This window comes from Oncorhynchus mykiss, chromosome 7 (genome assembly GCF_057628025.1).
Source record: "Oncorhynchus mykiss isolate SJ-2025 chromosome 7, ASM5762802v1, whole genome shotgun sequence".
Lineage (NCBI taxonomy): Eukaryota > Metazoa > Chordata > Actinopteri > Salmoniformes > Salmonidae > Oncorhynchus > Oncorhynchus mykiss.
The window spans coordinates 8,395,372-8,412,203 of record NC_143028.1 but is presented as its reverse complement, the minus strand read 5'-3'; the positions used below and the strand labels follow the sequence as shown (position 1 = coordinate 8,412,203).

The 16,832-nt window shown below is 42.9% G+C and overlaps 1 protein-coding gene across 8 annotated transcripts in view; it reads right to left on the bottom strand.

Annotated features, from left to right (window-relative positions):
• The window catches only part of atp11a (ATPase phospholipid transporting 11A), an 85,961-nt gene extending 73,412 nt beyond the window's left edge, over window positions 1-12,549 (bottom strand). For all 8 annotated transcript variants that reach the window (XM_090240173.1, XM_036982645.2, XM_036982643.2 and 5 more), the window contains exon 1: window positions 11,950-12,549. In XM_090240173.1, coding sequence (XP_090096299.1) covers window positions 11,950-11,988 — 39 coding nt within the window. In that variant the 5' untranslated portion in view covers window positions 11,989-12,549. The remainder of the gene's footprint in view (window positions 1-11,949) is intronic.
• Between the last annotated feature and the right edge of the window lie 4,283 nt (window positions 12,550-16,832).

Below are 16,832 nucleotides of genomic sequence, written 5' to 3'. Positions count from 1 at the left end.
GGAGTCTAGCGTCTCCTGTGGCGGGCTGGGCGCCATGCACGCTGACACAGTCGCCAGGTGTACAGTGTTTCCTCTGACACATTGGTGCGGCTGGCTTCCGGGTTAAGCGGGCATTGTGTCAAAAAGCAGCGTGGCTTGGCTGGGTCGTGTTTCGGAGGGCGCACGGCTCTTGACCTTCACCTCTCCCGAGTCCATACAGGGGTTGCAGCGTTGGGACAAGACTGCAACTACCAATTGAATATCAAGAATTTGAGGTGAAAAAGGGGTAAAACAATTATTTAAAAACAATACTGCTACACAAACAAGTCATATAAGCATGGTTGGTTCCTGCATGACTGATACCAGACCAGGCTTTTTACCTTGAAACTGAGATACTCCTTTTGGTTCCCAGAGCAATGTTCTGGGCATACTACCAAATTGACTAAGCAATCTGTCACTCGCATAAACCCAACCAAGACAGGTTATTAGAAAGCAGCATTATTCTAAACATACGATTGGATACACACAGAACATTTCCATCACAATGCATTACTAACGTCAAGTGGAAAAGGTGCAGAGTAACAAAGGTGCAGGTTATCAGTGTGTTCATGTGGTTTCATAAGCAGTATGACTCCCAGGAATGGCTGTGTGACGACAGCTTGTCTGTTCGTCTGTAGAGTGGTGCCAGGTTTGGTCTTCTCCTCTCTGTCTCTCTTCCTGCTCGGTCTCCCCAGCTATCGTCTCTGTTTCTCTGTGTGTGTGTGTGTGTGTGTGTGTGTGTGTATGTGTATGTGTGTGGGTGTGTGTTTGTGGTGCTGTGGCCGTCCTGGGATTAATGTTGCTCTCTCAGACACACTGCCTCTTAGGCCTGGAAAACACACACACACACACACACACGATGCACTGCATTCCAGAGACAGGAAAACATCCAACTCAACTCCATTCAAGTCAACCCGACAACACTCAAAACACACTCAGAACAAGTGCACATAAAAACTCTAAATGTTGTCGCCAAAATATTTTAGCCTTTGGAATCTGCTGAACACAGATATGAATCCTAACAAAGCTCCTCATGACTGATCATCTACATGGTCACACTAGTGTGCATGTTACACCATAGAGGCAGTTCTGTTCTGGGCTAAACAGTCACATGATCACACAGGCCGTAGTCATGTGATGGGGGACTGACTGTGTGGTGGGATCAGACCAGCTGACCCTTCAGCAGGGGTAAATATGTTAAGACCTAATCTGCTCAGCTCTACTGAACACAGGCACTGTGAGGAACACCTCAGAGCTCTGTGCTCAGCCAGGTTTGATTATACCTCCACTCCCATCAATTCAAACTTTATAAACTACACAAGCTTCCAACATATAAATGAATGAGATACCAAACCCATTCATAGGGTTGGTTAACTCTTCAGATTCATCGGGTCTCCAAGGAATTAGGTAAATCCACTTTTAGTTCTCGCGCTCCACAAAATGTATTACATTTAGATTCCCTGGTGCCACTAGGGCAGTTTGTGAACTCATTCATCATCAGGGTTTCAGAGGTGTGCAATAGTTTTGACTGACTGATTTAGTAACTTCTTAATGAAGGCTGTGATGTTGCTGATGTTCTAATGTAATGTACTTGTGATTGGATCTTGTTATATTTCTTTAAAATCTTTTGCTTTGTGGTCTCAGGCCACCATTGAAAATGAATCCTGGTCTCAACTGGACTCCACTGATTAAATAAAAGTAGCTAAGAATGTATCAAATGACAATAGAACAGACGCCAGAACAGAAATGCCAAAAAATAGACCTGTCAATTCTAAGTCCAGGGCTGTGTTCAAAAACCTAGCGGAGGTGTAAGTGTGAGCGTCACAGTGAAAGTGTCTCTCTGGTCTCAGTGTAAAAGGTTACATCGCCGTGCACCGCCCACGTATTGCAACAATGAGGAGGGCTCGTAAAAGCTCCGCATTGACATGATTGGGACTTCCTGTATAAACACAAACACTTCTTTGACAACTTCCTTTACAACAGCTCTGCGAAGTGTAAGAAGTATACATGCCCTGACTTCTGCAGAGGCCGTATCTCAGTAAATGCTGTACAGCCACTGCAGACCTCAGATTGACCATACAGAGGCTTTAAGGCTGTCTGTCTGTGGTGCTATCTAATCCTCCAGACTAGAGCCAGGAGTGTGTGTGTGTTGGCCCTGTGGCATCACTTCACTACACTCTCACCTTAGCAGCACCAGTCAATCTCCCACTACCTATAAAACATTCACCAGCTAAAGCCAGGACCAAAAATAGCATAGACCTGTCAGGAACCTCCCTGTCATAGAGCTAGGAGCCAGCCAGGGGACAACACAGACCACAGTCACAGCTCAGACTCCTTTAACCCTTTATTTAATTTGTTTGAATGAAAACGTTGAAAATCGATACCAGTGAAAGTTTTGAATGGAGAGAGTTGAGGTTATTTTTTTCTGACTTGAAGCTGAATTGTTCTGACTAGCAGAAATCTCGCTCACACTCACTCAACAACCCAGTACCTCTCCGTCAGATCACTGACAGCAGCCTCGCTCTTCTCTCCTAAACGCTTCAAATCGATCTGTGGGCACATTGTATCCACTCACCTCACCAGGCGTTTGATAGACAAAAGGCTGCCAGCAAGAGCCAGCTATCTTTAAATAGATCATTTAGCAGATTACAGGCCTAGACTGACGGATTTCTAAGCACGCAGAGACAAAAGGACATGGTAGGGAAGTGATACTGAAACAATGGAAATCTGTTCTGAAGTTCACGGAGCTCGCAAAGCAAAAGTTGAAAAATAATGTCTTTGTGAGATCAGATTAGGCAATTAAGCAAATTGTAATACTTGTGTCATTACGGTGCCTCAGCCCACTCACAATGTGGACAACGAACACGATCATCTGTGATCACAGGATATGACAGATATACACACACATACATACACTGAATGTACAAAACATTAAGGTCACCTGCTCTTTCCATGACAGACTGACCAGGTGAATCAAATCAAATTTTATTGGTCACATACACATGGTTAGCAGATGTTATTGGTCACATACACATGGTTAGCAGATGTTATTGGTCACATACACATGGTTAGCAGATGTTATTGGTCACATACACATGGTTAGCAGATGTTATTGGTCACATACACATGGTTAGCAGATGTTATTGGTCACATACACATGGTTAGCAGATGTTATTGGTCACATACACATGGTTAGCAGATGTTATTGGTCACATACACATGGTTCTTCAGATGTTATTGGTCACATACACATGGTTAGCAGATGTTATTGGTCACATATACATGGTTAGCAGATGTTATTGCGAGTGTGGCAAAACGCTTGTGCTTTTAGTTCCTACAGTGCAGCAATATCTAACAATTCCCCAACAACTACCTAATACACACAAATCTAAGTAAAGAAATGGAATAAGACTATAAATATATGGATGAGCAATGACAGAGCGACATAGGCAAGATGCAATAGATGGTATAGAATACAGTATATACATATGAGATGAGTAATGCAAGATATGTAAACATTATTAAAGTTACATTATTAAAGTGACTAGTGATCTATTTATTAAAGTGGCCAATGATTTCAAGTCTGTGTGTAGGCAGCAGCCTCTCTGTGTTAGTGATGGCTGTTTAACAGTCTGATGGCCTTGAGATAGAAGCTGTTTTTCAGTCTCTCGGTTGCAGCTTTGATGCACCTGTACTGACCTCGCCTTCTGGATGGTAGCGGTGTGAACAGGCAGTGGCTCGGGTGGTTGTTGTCCTTGATGATCCTGTCACATCAGGTGCTGTAAGTGTCCTGGAGGGCAGTTGGTTTGGGAAAGGGGGATACCTAGTCAGTTGTACAACTGAATGCATTCAACTGAAATGTGTCTTCTGCATTTAACCCAAACCCTCTGAATCAGAGAGGTGTGGGGGGCTGCCATAATCAACATCACCCATGGCCACGCAGTCATGGGTGAACAGGGAGTACAGGAGGGGGCTGAGCACACACACTTGTGGGGCCCCAGTGTTGAGGATCAGCGAAGTAGAGATGTTGTTTCCTATCTTCACCACCTGGGGACGGCCCGTCAGGAAGTCCAGGACCCAATTGCAGAAGGCGGGGTTCCGTATAGCTATAATGATTGGTTGACGGTAGGTGGGGGCAGGAGTTCCTGTATAAACACAAACTCACTTCTTTGACAAAACTCTGGGGGGGGGGGCAACTCAATATTAGGAAGGAGTTCCTAATGTTTTGTACACTCAGTGTATATTTATGCCTACTTTAGTCAGTGGTGACACAATGACCTCAGAAAGCCCCCATTCCAGCACTTTCCATGTCCTTACAATGAAGAGATTGTTTTTATTAGCCAGACAATTCAATTTGACTTCCATCACCACATTATTATAAAGCCTCGCTCTCATTCCCCCACCCCTTCTCTCTCTCATTCCCCCACCCCTTCTCTCTCTCATTCCCCCACCCCTTCTCTCTCTCATTCCCCCACCCCTTCTCTCTCTTGTTACCGGCTTCAGTTGGCGAAACCTTTCCCATTTTCCTGTGTGTGTGTGTAATGCTGCTGTCTCACCCCAGGCATCCTGGCTGGTGGGCGGTCACATGATGATCCAATGACCCAGTACTCCAGGGAAACAAAATCCCTCTCTCTACACTGAGGTCTTCCTCTATGAGACTGAGGTCTTCCTCTATGAGACTGAGGTCTTCCTCTGATGATCAGAGACAACAAAGTTGTAGTAGGATCTTGTTATAACATGTTACAATTCAGGAAAATATCATTATCTTTGATTAATTTCAAAACAGAATGACACTGACACTATCAGATTTCTGCTGCAGAGAACACATCCTATAGTGAAAAAGAACAAAGTTAAAATTCAGACTGCCATGTCTTTGTTCTAGTTTTCAGACGACCTTTCTTGTACATTATGTATGACAGACAAACCATAGACAGTAAATCACATGAGTGTGTAACATGTTTTCTATGACGACAACCAATGTTGAAAGGTCAGAGGTCACAGCCTAAACACATCAGCAGCGTGACGTCTATAGAACCAACCATTGACTTCTAATCGAACTAGTCTTTGTGCTCCATTATAACCCTGAAAATAGGTTTTTAAGGGGATCACACACTGATTTTCCGCTCCGCTCGTCCGGACACGGGCCAGAGAGCTGGGTGCATGAACCCTGATGTCCTTGGTCGTCACTGTGGGAACAGGAGGAGGATCTATATTATGGTACGCTGCACCACGGCTCTCCCTTATGGTGTTGACACAGTGGATAAAATAGTACTACGCCTCAGTGTGTTTCATTAGCTCCCTATCAGCCGTGAAATAAAGCTGCCACCTGTGCCCTCAGCCACTCCCCCCTCTCTTTCATCTCCTCTCTCCATCTCTTCCTCTTTTACTCAGTGACAGTCTGTTTCAAGGAGGCTCAAGACACCCCCCCCCCCCCCCTCTCTGTCTTACACTCATTCACACAAGTTATTCCAAGGACAGAGTGTGTCTCCAAGTTGTCATGGCACATTCTTCAAGAATTCTGACAATTATTTAACCATTAGCTCACCATTTCCATCCCAGCTGGGGGCCGTGAGGAGGGACGTCCTGTTTTAACTAGTCGCTCGTCATTAATCTGATTAATATCAGTCATAATAGATCAAAGGGAATGTCAAGCTCTCTCTATCTCTCATAGTGTATTTCCAGGCTGAGCGTGCAGTTCATCAAGTCTAGAAGTTGAGAATCTCTCCTATTCGAACAGTGAGGACTTTCACGCTTCACTTCACTAAGGTCCTATCAAACTGACAAACGCTCATCCACCATCCATTGCTATTACATCACCACTGTCTGCTGTGCTAGGCTGGCTCATTCTCCTCTGACACTGCTGTGGATAGGTAGAGGGGCTCTGTTCTCTAGGACAGAATGTACTGAATGATCCCTCCACATAGAAATGTATTGTGTAGAATGGACAATGTTCTATCAGACAGTGTTCTATCACATTTCTATCTACATTCAGTTTTATGAATGTGTCGTGCTGGGCTGTTTTCATCCTGACATCACTGTAGATTAGAACCGTTTCAGTTGGATCACATGGAACAGGTTTTGAGTAGCTCCCTCTGGGCTCTGGGACCAGTGACCTAATAACAAAACACTGCTAAAAGAAAGGGAGTACTGTCATTGAGATTGGATTGAGCCCAAAGCCATTTCAACCTTTTGACATGCACCTGAGCAATGTTCCTGTCTCTGTGTGATCTCTAAAGAATGAGTGTGTGCTGTGTAGTGTAGTGAGATCTGATTCTCTGAGGGGGACGGCATTAAGGGTTATGCCCCCCTTTATCAGCACTCTTTAGTGTTCCTATCCAAGGGCCCGGAACCAACACGTGGAACATTACCAAGTTCAAACACTCACTGGCTCAATCTCTCCTGATGTGGCCTTTTCTGCTCCATTAAATCACTGCAATCCATCATCAGCCTCTTGGTCCACAGGGCCCTCCCTGTGTAGGTTGATACTCAGCAGTACGGTTGGTAATACTGAAGCTGTAGCAGCTCAATAGTTATAGGCAGGGCCAAAGATATACAGAGTTTGGTGGTCAACTTGCTTTGAGATTCTAAAATTATGATGGGCACCATGTTGGAACCAAATGAATGGAAAGTATAATGTTATTGTTATTGGATGGAAAGGAATTAACCGGATACTTAAAGGAGAGCAACAAGACAAAATGGATTAAGGAGGAGCTCTGTGGATCCCGGTTCAAGAAGTAGCCCAGTCTGTCCGCACCGAGAGGCAGACAGACACACGTACAGTATGAGGGTGTTAAGTCATATGTTATTACCACCTGGCTGAAAGACCCTGGACCGAGAGACACAGAGGGTGGGTGCAGCGAGGTGTGATAACACTGTGATTACACAGCTCACACAGACATAATACCGCTATTTAACCTGGCTACAGCTAGATCAATACGGGAAGCTTGAGTCGAAGCTCTATGAGTGAGGTCTTCAGGGGAAATACGTACTCATGTCCATTGAGAGTTGCATAGTATTTTCATGCATCAAGCCTACATCAAGGAAATGAGCTTTTTTTTCTTTATCTCAGAAAAATGGTTTTAAAGAGGCCAAGCATATTACATCATATTGTATTGTACAGTACAGCTTTTGAATTGATGTCATTTACACAACAACAACAACAAAAATGTTTTTTGATCAGATAAAATGTTTGTGTGAACTTTAGAAACCCCTGACCGGATCCTAAGTCTAAACACTAACGACAAGTGGTGTCATGGCCCGTTATCCGTTTAGCTCAAATCCTACTAATCCCAAAACGTCCCTCCTGTCCCGTTCTGTCCCTAGAAACACAGCACAACAGTCACAACACCATACATAGGCAGTAGACCCTGTGTAAATATCCCACTGGTGGACACAGATGCTGTAGTACTGTATTACTGACTATCAGGAATAATGAAACACTAAGAACAAGCTATACAGTACATCTGATGTAACAGAGTATAGGCTACATTACATAATGGTAACATTACATGCTCATGAGTTTCCCTTTCAAAGCAAGTTAATTCAATATCTTCTTGTCCCAGTTGGAGAGATCCATTGTGCAGTCAGATATGATCATTTACATGTCTGTATATTCACCTCATAATCACCTCTCAACAACATGACCCCATTATATCATGACATGGTTCTAGTGTTTCATTAAGGTCCCTCCCCCTGGCGAGTATAAATGAGATTATCTATCTATGTGGACAGCGAGAGAGAGAGAGAGAGAGCTCCCCCACTCCTCACCTAATCCCCAGGAGACAGGAAGTCAGCAGGAGAGAGACTTCCTGTCCAGACGAGCTGATTAGTCAGCAGCCAAACAGCCACGGCCCAGGAGTTTCAGGCTCTGTCCCACCTTTCTAGTATTGACCAGTGTGTTACTGGTCCTATGTGCTTGTGTCTGTCGGTCGGTCGCCCGATCTGCTTCATACATGTTTCATCGCTCACCTTCGTGTTAATGAATAATGCATTACTGTCTCTATGCTGTTGTTGTTTCTATGTTTCTGTCTATGTGTATGATTTTGTACTTGTGTTTTGAGTGAACCCTCAGGAATAGGGAAGAGTAGCTGCTCCGGGAACCAAATAATTGAATAGAGAACAGATGTCATTGGCTGAGACTGATGACAGAATCATTGATTAATGTCCTGATTCCTGTGTCCTGGCTGATTTCCCACGAGGCAGAACACAGGGAATTACCCCAAAGGAATAATGTATTCATCAGTAACAAACCATTGTCAGGGGATGAGCCAAAAACACAGTGCTACACACAGAAAAAAGTCTGTACAACGAGCCTCATCATTGTAAGAAACAGCAATTTCACTCACGGCTTCAGCTCTATGGATGAATTAGTATTTTGGTTTCATAACCCACCAATACATCATAGGCGAGGAACAGCGGGCACCTTGTGCAAACTGACAGCTACAAAGATTACAGTGCTGCCTTTGAACACTTTTGCGGGAATGACAATTGTCAACCTAAAAAAGGTACACTTGCATAACTGCGTGTGTGTGTGTGTGTGTGTGTGTGTGTGTGTGTGTGTGTGTGTGTGTGTGTGTGTGTGTGGAAATCTTCTCCTCTCCTAACGCCAGACAGCATTACTACGCATTAGATCAAAGTTCAGGGGGGCCAGAGCTTTTCGTGACTAACTAACCCAGTGCGTACTGCATCCAATGGGTTGCCTTCCTCTCTCCCTCTACTCACTGTCACGCTCTCTAATATACACCATTGATGCCCATCAAAAGTTACAGTATGTTATTCAATAGTCATGTATGTAGTGAAGTCCTATGGGTGTAGGTTTGTAGCCAATCACCAAGACAACATCACTATTTGCTATTCTTTAATTCACGCCCATCATCTCTCAACAGAGCGAGGCTGTGTGAATCAGAGTCTGTCTGTCAGCCCGTCTGTTTGCTGATAAACACACGTCTCAACACGCGGCTACAGTCATGGCCTTCAGAGGTGACGCGCTGGACGGCTCGCATGTATACCCCGACTAGTCCATTGATGTTCTGTGTAGTTTTTAAAAATGTATTTGATTTTTTTACCCCCTTTTTCTCCCCAATTTCTTGGTATCCAATTGTTAGTAGTTACCGTCTTGTCTCATCACTACAACTCTCATACGGGCTCGGGAGAGATGAAGGTCGAGAGCCATGCGTCCTCCGAAACACAACCCAAGCAAGCCGCATTGCTTGTCTACAGTCAGTAATATGTCCATAAGCTTCTCCAAATGCCTCGAACCCCGTGGGCTCATGGGAGCAGCCCTCTGGATTAGCGCCAAACACGCATTACTGTACTGAACTGGATAACCCACAGCCCATAGGCTCCGATGTAACCTATTGATTTCCCCAGCAGCACACATCAGCCCTAAAACCACTGGATTACGTAATTGTCCACACAACTACGCTAGTCATATGGTCTAATGTGTAAAGAAAAAAGGAGTGTTTGTTTGCTTTAGGAAAGCCAGAGGAGGCTGGTGGTCTAATGTCTAAAGAAAAAAGGAGTGTTAGGTAAGCCAGAGGAGGCTGGTGGGAGGAGCTATAGGAGATGGGCTCATTAGCTGAAATAGAACAAATGGAACGGTATCAAAACACATCCAACATATGGAAACCATGTTTGAATCTGTTCCATTTATTCCATTCATTACAATGAGCCTGTCCTCCTATAGCTCCTCCCACCAGCCTCCTCTGATGTAAACTTATGAACAGGTGGTTTATGGACATCTGTAATATTTTTTGCTTCATCTTTTAACATGCAACACAGAACATAAATAAATTGGTAGAAGTGTATATTTGCATTATTGGGTTGTTGCTGTTTTACAGAACTTTACCAGGGGTCTCTCAATTGCATTATTGTTATGTTTACATTTCAGTCAATGATTCAGTTTACAACCATTATTCTGTCTAAATTCAAACATACTGAATTGATGGTTTGGCGTGTGCTGTCAATTACGTCTGTCATTGCGTGCATCAGTTTGACTTCAGCCTATCTGCCGACCAATGTGCGCTTATTATCATAATCTATTTCATGAAAAAGACATGAGGTGACATTGATGCTGTATCAGCAGTCAGCACAGGTTCCTGGTGATGTCAGAAGAAAAATATATATCAACAAATGATTTTGTCAGCAACTAGGCTGTAAATTCAAATATACAATTATAATAGGCTACAAGTGAATACTCTGCCAAGCTCGAAGAAAGAACTGAATTGTAGAACCCTATAGACTTAAATTGTGGTTTAAATGCAACTGTGAGGATTTGCTCTTTCCATATTCTAAGCTGAGTCCATACTTCACCACAGAGTCAAGACGATAGTGACATTGTGCAATTCAAAAAGTTTAAACCAACCAATTACAATCTCTTTGCTTAATTATTTAACTTTTTATGATGTAGCCCATTTAACCACATTCAGTAACCTGATAAGACTATTCCTGGAAAATGTGGGGTAAGTACAACATAAAACAAAAACATTACAAGGGTTTGAGTGAGAGGACTAACTGGTGTCTCCAATTCGCCACACCTCTCCAAAGTGTGCACATTTCCTAAGCAGTTTCAATGCACTTTTAATGACTCAAAGAAGAGTCTTCAACTATAAGGTACCTTTTTTGCTCTCCTAGCTGTGACGTTGAGGAACTAGAGCAAGCACACCTGTATTTTTTTCATTTGTTAAACAACCCTGAATCGCCGGCATCACACAATTACTGTTGTTGTTTACACAACCCAAAAACGGCCCGTTATAAATCGCAATCTGGGTCAGGTGGGCATGATTTGAAAGCTTGTTCTAGTGCCATCATGACTAGCTAAATTATAAAATACGATCTAACAGCTTTCACAAGGCAATTCAGAGAAACAGATCGTAATTTTGGTGTACATAGAAATGAGTCATTAGTGCATTCGGGTGCGTGTGCCACGACACATTTTCTTCACAATAAACAAAGTCTCATTCTGTTTAGAACAACATAGGGTATGACGACATGTCATCGTGTAACTGTACATAAAACATAATGATCATAAACGTTGACACTGTATAGTTTTATTTCGAAATGTGAAGTTCACATTTGGACTCACTGTTTGGCTTGCTTGTATGACATCAATGCGGTATTTACTATAATCCTCAATGTCTCATTTTACAAAATACAAAAAGTCATCTTAATTAATTCATAGAACAAAAAATGTGCAAAATGTTGCCCAATTAGAGGGTGGGTTAGGGGTAACTTTTTGTCGTGCGTGGTACTCAAATTCATAAAGGCTGTCAGGCAAAACCCACACAGCGCGGTGAAGTGCAGAGCCGGAGCTCTGACGTCATGTAATTGAGTGTTCCTGTACAGCCATTACCTTCCAAATGTATTTATTTATCCGTTGTTTTACCAGGTAAATTTGAGAACACGTTCTCATTTGCAGCAACGACCTGGGGAATAGTTACAGGGGAGAGGAGGGGGATGAATGAGCCAATTGTAAACTGGGGATTATTAGGTGATCGTGATAGTTTGAGGGCCAGATTAGGAATTTAGCCAGGACACCGGGGTTAACACCCTTACTCTTACGATAAATGCCATGGGATCTTTAATGACCTCAGAGAGTCAGGACACCCGTTTAACGTCCCTTCCGAAAGACGGCACCCTACACAGGGCAGTGTCCCCAATCACTGCCCTGGGGCATTGGGATATTTTTTTAGGAGTTTATTAGTGCCGTAATCTATCATTTTCATCCGGTATATGGGTACGAGTGTAAAGGGCAACACACAATTGTTCATTGAAACGCAACAATATTTAATTGAGAATAGACTGTAAAACCGCAACAACCTGACCAACAAGTTGGTAGCCTACTATACAATAGTAGGCTAAACCCCATAGACTTTTGCTTTGGCACAAGCAAATCGATTCCAAGAAAGTAATTCAGTGCAATAGGCTACTTACCCATCTGGTGATCAATTTGCGAATAGAGCTAAAATCCATTATTTAACAGGTTCCAGATGCTCCGGGCAATTTCTTTTTTGCAGTCTTCTTTAATCTTTTGACGCTAGCTAATTTTTATTTCTACTCTATACTCCATGACTTTCGGACGGTCCCCCTTTTCTGCCTAAGAACTATAATAGTCTGGGTGCGACTATTGTAATCCTATACAATCAGTCAGTCACCTATTGGTCTCTCTATGAAAGATAAAGCTCAAATGTCCACGCGCTTTCATAGTTCTAGTTTCATTCATATGCTGACATGTTAGTCTATGATTCAGCAGCCAGTGCGGTATTCTTTTTCCCTAATGTTTCAGACACAAAGTCGCCTACTTCTACTAGTCAGAAGTAGCGTCTTCTTTTCCCTCTCCTGCCTTCTCTCTCACCTTCCTCGCGCGGGTAATCTTCTTGGCTCTCGGCTGTGGGAAATAAACGTTTTTCTTCCATCATAGGCTACGTCACTGGGAGCCGTAAGCGCTTGCGCAATCTAGTGTCACACACTTGCCAACTGGAATGTATCAGTTTCGGTCAGGCATGCATGCTCATGTCTTTTCTCAGCAGAATCGCTTAAAAAACTTATTCAGGATTGGTGGGTCCCCTGCGGACGGTTGAGCTAATGTAGGCTAATGCGATTAACATGAGGTTGTAAGTAACAAGAACATTTCCCAGGACATGGACATATCTGATATTGGCAGAAACCGTAAATGATTGTTAATCTAACTGCTCTGTCTAATTTACAGAAGCTATTACAGTGAAAGAATACGATGCTATTGTTTGAGGAGAGTGCACAGTTTTGAACATGAAAAGTTATTAAAAAACAAATTAGGCACATTTGGGCAGTCTTGATTCAACATTTTGAACAGAAATACAATGGTTGCTTGGATCAGTCTCAAACTTTGCACACGCACTGCTGCCATCTAGTGCCCAACATCTAAATTGCACCTGGGCTGGAATAATACATTATGGCCTTTCTCTTGCATTTCAAAGATGATGGTACAAAAAAAATACAAAACAACAGTTTATTTTGTTTTGTATTGTCTTTTACCTGATCGAATGTGTTATATTCTCCTACATTCCTTTCACATTTCCACAAACTTCAACTTGTTTCCTTTCAAATGGTACCAAGAATATGCATATCCTTGCTTCAGGGCCTGAGCTACAGGCAGTTAGATTTGGGTATGTTATTTTAGGCGAAAACTGAAAAAAAGGGGCCAATCCTAAAGAGGTTCTTAACTAATTCACAAAACTTGCATACACTAAGAGTTAGAAACCAAATGGAATGGCAAATTCCCCATTAATGCATGGCAGCACACCATGGTAAGGTTTTGGACCATAAAGCCTAATTCATTTTGGCATGTGCAGGCTATAATAAACTTAAATCAAAAAGTGTGTGTGTTTGTGAGAGGGAGAGAGTTCACAAACCTGTTCTACTAACACACTGACACCTTAGGACCAGAACATCCAATATATCAGATCAAACCAAATTACAACACAGTCTGAGTTTGAGTTTGAGATTATTTTATTTTTTACAGGGACAGTGCACATTAATCAACGTTTCAGTAAAAGTGCCGGTTTTAGCCAGCCGGCTAATTTTCAACCGCAGTCCCTGGGCAGGTTATTAAAAACAATTACAATATAGACAATCATTGAGCAGTGAGCACACGCAGAGCAACATAGGACAAGCAAGACATAGCATACAGACAGAGCAACATAGGACTAGCAAGACATAGCATACAGACAGAGCAACATAGGACAAGCAAGACATAGCATACAGACAGAGCAACATAGAACAAAAAGCAGCAAGACAAAATTCCTAAAAGCAACAAAACGTTTCCACACCTCACAAGCTACAAACAACATGGAAAGCGGAAATACACAGCTAGGGATTATGATCACAAATCTGATTGACCTTTAGCCATGTATTCATACATTTTGTGAAAGTGTGATAGGTGGTGCAGTTATGTGTGTCTGAAGGCAGTGTATTCCAGACATGGGAAGCTCTCACAGAGAAAGCGGATTTACTAAAGGTGCTTTTCCTTAAGGGAACTATACAGTCACCTCTCATGGCAGACCTTGTGGATCTGCTGCCATATGTTTGGGTTTTCTGTTGAACAAAAATACTGAGTGGAGGGGGAGCCAGGCCATTTAGGATCTTGAATACAAGACATGCGTCAGTGTATTGCACAAGATTTTCCCAACTCAGGAGCTCATGCTTTCTGAGGATGTAACAGTGATGGTGGCTATTCGGCTTCCTATCAAGCACTTTGAGAGCCTGTTTGTAGACAGACTGAATAGGTTTTTTAATGTTGTACAGCAAGCTTGGGCCCAACTAGTCAAGCAGTATGTTAAGTGGGGGAGTATCATAGATTTGAGGTACAGTTTGGCTACCTCTGTAGTCAAACAATTTCGTATAAATCGGAAATTAGCTAGGTTGAATTTGGTTATCTGAATGACCTTTTCCGCATGCTTTTTTACAGTACAGACAGAAGGCAGATCATTAATGTACAGGCTGAACAGGAGGGGCCCCTAGTATTGACCCTTGGGGCATGCCCACATCATAGCTAAGAGTGGGCGACAGCTCATTGCTCACTCTGACACACTGAGTTCTGCCTTCAAGGTATGATTTCATCCATCTCAAGGCATCGGGGGAAAAGTTGAACTTGGACAATTTTGTGATGAGAATCTCATGGTTAACAGTATCAAAAGCCTTCCTTAGGTCCAGAAACACAGCCCCAACAATGCCCCCTTTGTCCATCTTGGACTTCACATTTTCCAGAAGAAAGCAGTTGGCCGTTTCTGTGGAGTGTTTCGCTCTGAAGCCAAACTGCATGGAGTGTAATGTGAAGGGGCTGTTGTTGAGGTTGGCAATGAGTTGTTCTGCTACACACTTTTCAACAACCTTTGACACCACAGGTAGTATACTAATGGGCCTGTAGTTACTCACGTCAGCAGGGTCACCCGATTTAAAGATGGGCGTTATTATGGCCGACTTCCATACCCTTGGAAACACCCCGAGACCAATAGATGTGTTGGTGACCTTAGTAATGGGGCCAATGAGTGACTCTTTGTAGTTTTTAAGAAAGGTAGAGTCCAGCCCAAACACATCTTTGGCTTTAGAGTTCTTTAGTGAGCTAATCACCCTGTTCACCTTTGACTCAGAAACCTCCCTTATGATGAAGACAGGTTGAGCATCATTCACTAGCACTGAGCCCAGGAAACCAGTGGAGGGGTTCTGTATCAGCTCCCAGTCAAAACAAAACATGGCCCCCTGCAGAGGAAAATCTGTGCAACCACTGCAGCACAGCAGAACGCAAAACAGAGCTGTATTTCCTGACAAAATGTCACAAATATAAAACAATTAGAGAGTGTCATTTCCCCAAATTTGAAACCCCTTTTCAAGGTTTCAAAGACCTCTCTGATGCGGATAGGCTAACCATCTTGTTGCGGGAGGACACAGAGAGCTGTGGGTTGGCAGCGCACTACATTGCTGCCTGCCATTTAATGAGGGACAGTGTCATGCCAATAAAGCTAATTGAATTTCATTGAGAGAGAGAGACGAATCAGTTATAGAACCTATTGCCCTTTATGGTTGTGAGGTCTGGGGTTCGCTTTCCAACCAATAATTCACTAAATGGAACAAACACCAAATTGAGACTGCATGCAGAATTCTGCAAAAATATCCTCCGTGTACAACGTAGAACACCAAATAATGCATGCAGAGCAGAATTAGGCAGATACCCGCTAATTATCAAAATCCAGAAAAGAGACGTTAAATTCTACAACCACCTAAAAGGAAGCGATTCCCAAACCTTCCATAACAAAGCCATCACCTACAGAGAGATGAACCTGGAGAAGAGTCCCCTAAGCAAGCTGGTCCTGGGGCTCTGTTCCCAAACACAAACAGACCCCACAGAGCCCTAGCACAGCGACACAATTATACCCAACCGAATCATGAGAAAACAAAAAGATAATTACTTGACACGTTGGAAAAAACTAACAAAAAAACTGAGCAAACTAGAATGCTATTTTGCCCTAAACAGAGAGTAGCAATAGTGGGTGGGGTTTTGCTGTATTGTTGGGTGGTTGGGTGGAGGTGGAAAGGAGGGAGGGGTTGGGTTTAATACGTATCAAAGTGCTAACGGTTTGGTCCTACCTGGTATCTGTCTATGTGGTCATCCTGTTGTTGCGGCTGGTTATCTCTCAGCGTGGCTTTCTTACTGGGAACCTGTAGAACCACAACAGTCAAGGTTGAGTGAGAGAACGGTCCACAGGCTCAGCATACATAAACAACAGCCAAGTTTGATTGAGAGAAAGTTATTTCACACAAACAGAGATGGAGTGATTGGAAAGAATTTACAACAACAAAACAGAGCAAACTAGAATGCTATTTGGCCCTAAACAGAGAGTACACAGTTGCAGAATACCTGACCACTGTGACTGACCCAAACGTAAGGAAAGCTTTGACTATGTAAAGACTCAGTGAGCATAGCCTTGCTATTGAGAAAGGCCGTCGTAGGCAGACTTGGCTCTCAAGAGAAGACAGGCTATGTGCACACTGACCACAAAATGCAGTGGAGACTGAGCTTCACTTCCTAACCTCCTGCCAAATGTATGACCTTATTAGAGACACATATTACCCTCAGATTACACAGACCCACAAAGACTTTGAAAACAAATCCAATTTTGATAAACTGCCATATCAATTGGTGAAATACCACAGTAAGCCATCACAGCAGCAAGATTTGTGACCTGTTGCTACAAGAAAAGGGCAACCAGTGAAGAACAAACACCATTATAAATTACAACCCATATTTATGTTTATTAATTTTCCCTTTTGTACTTTAATTA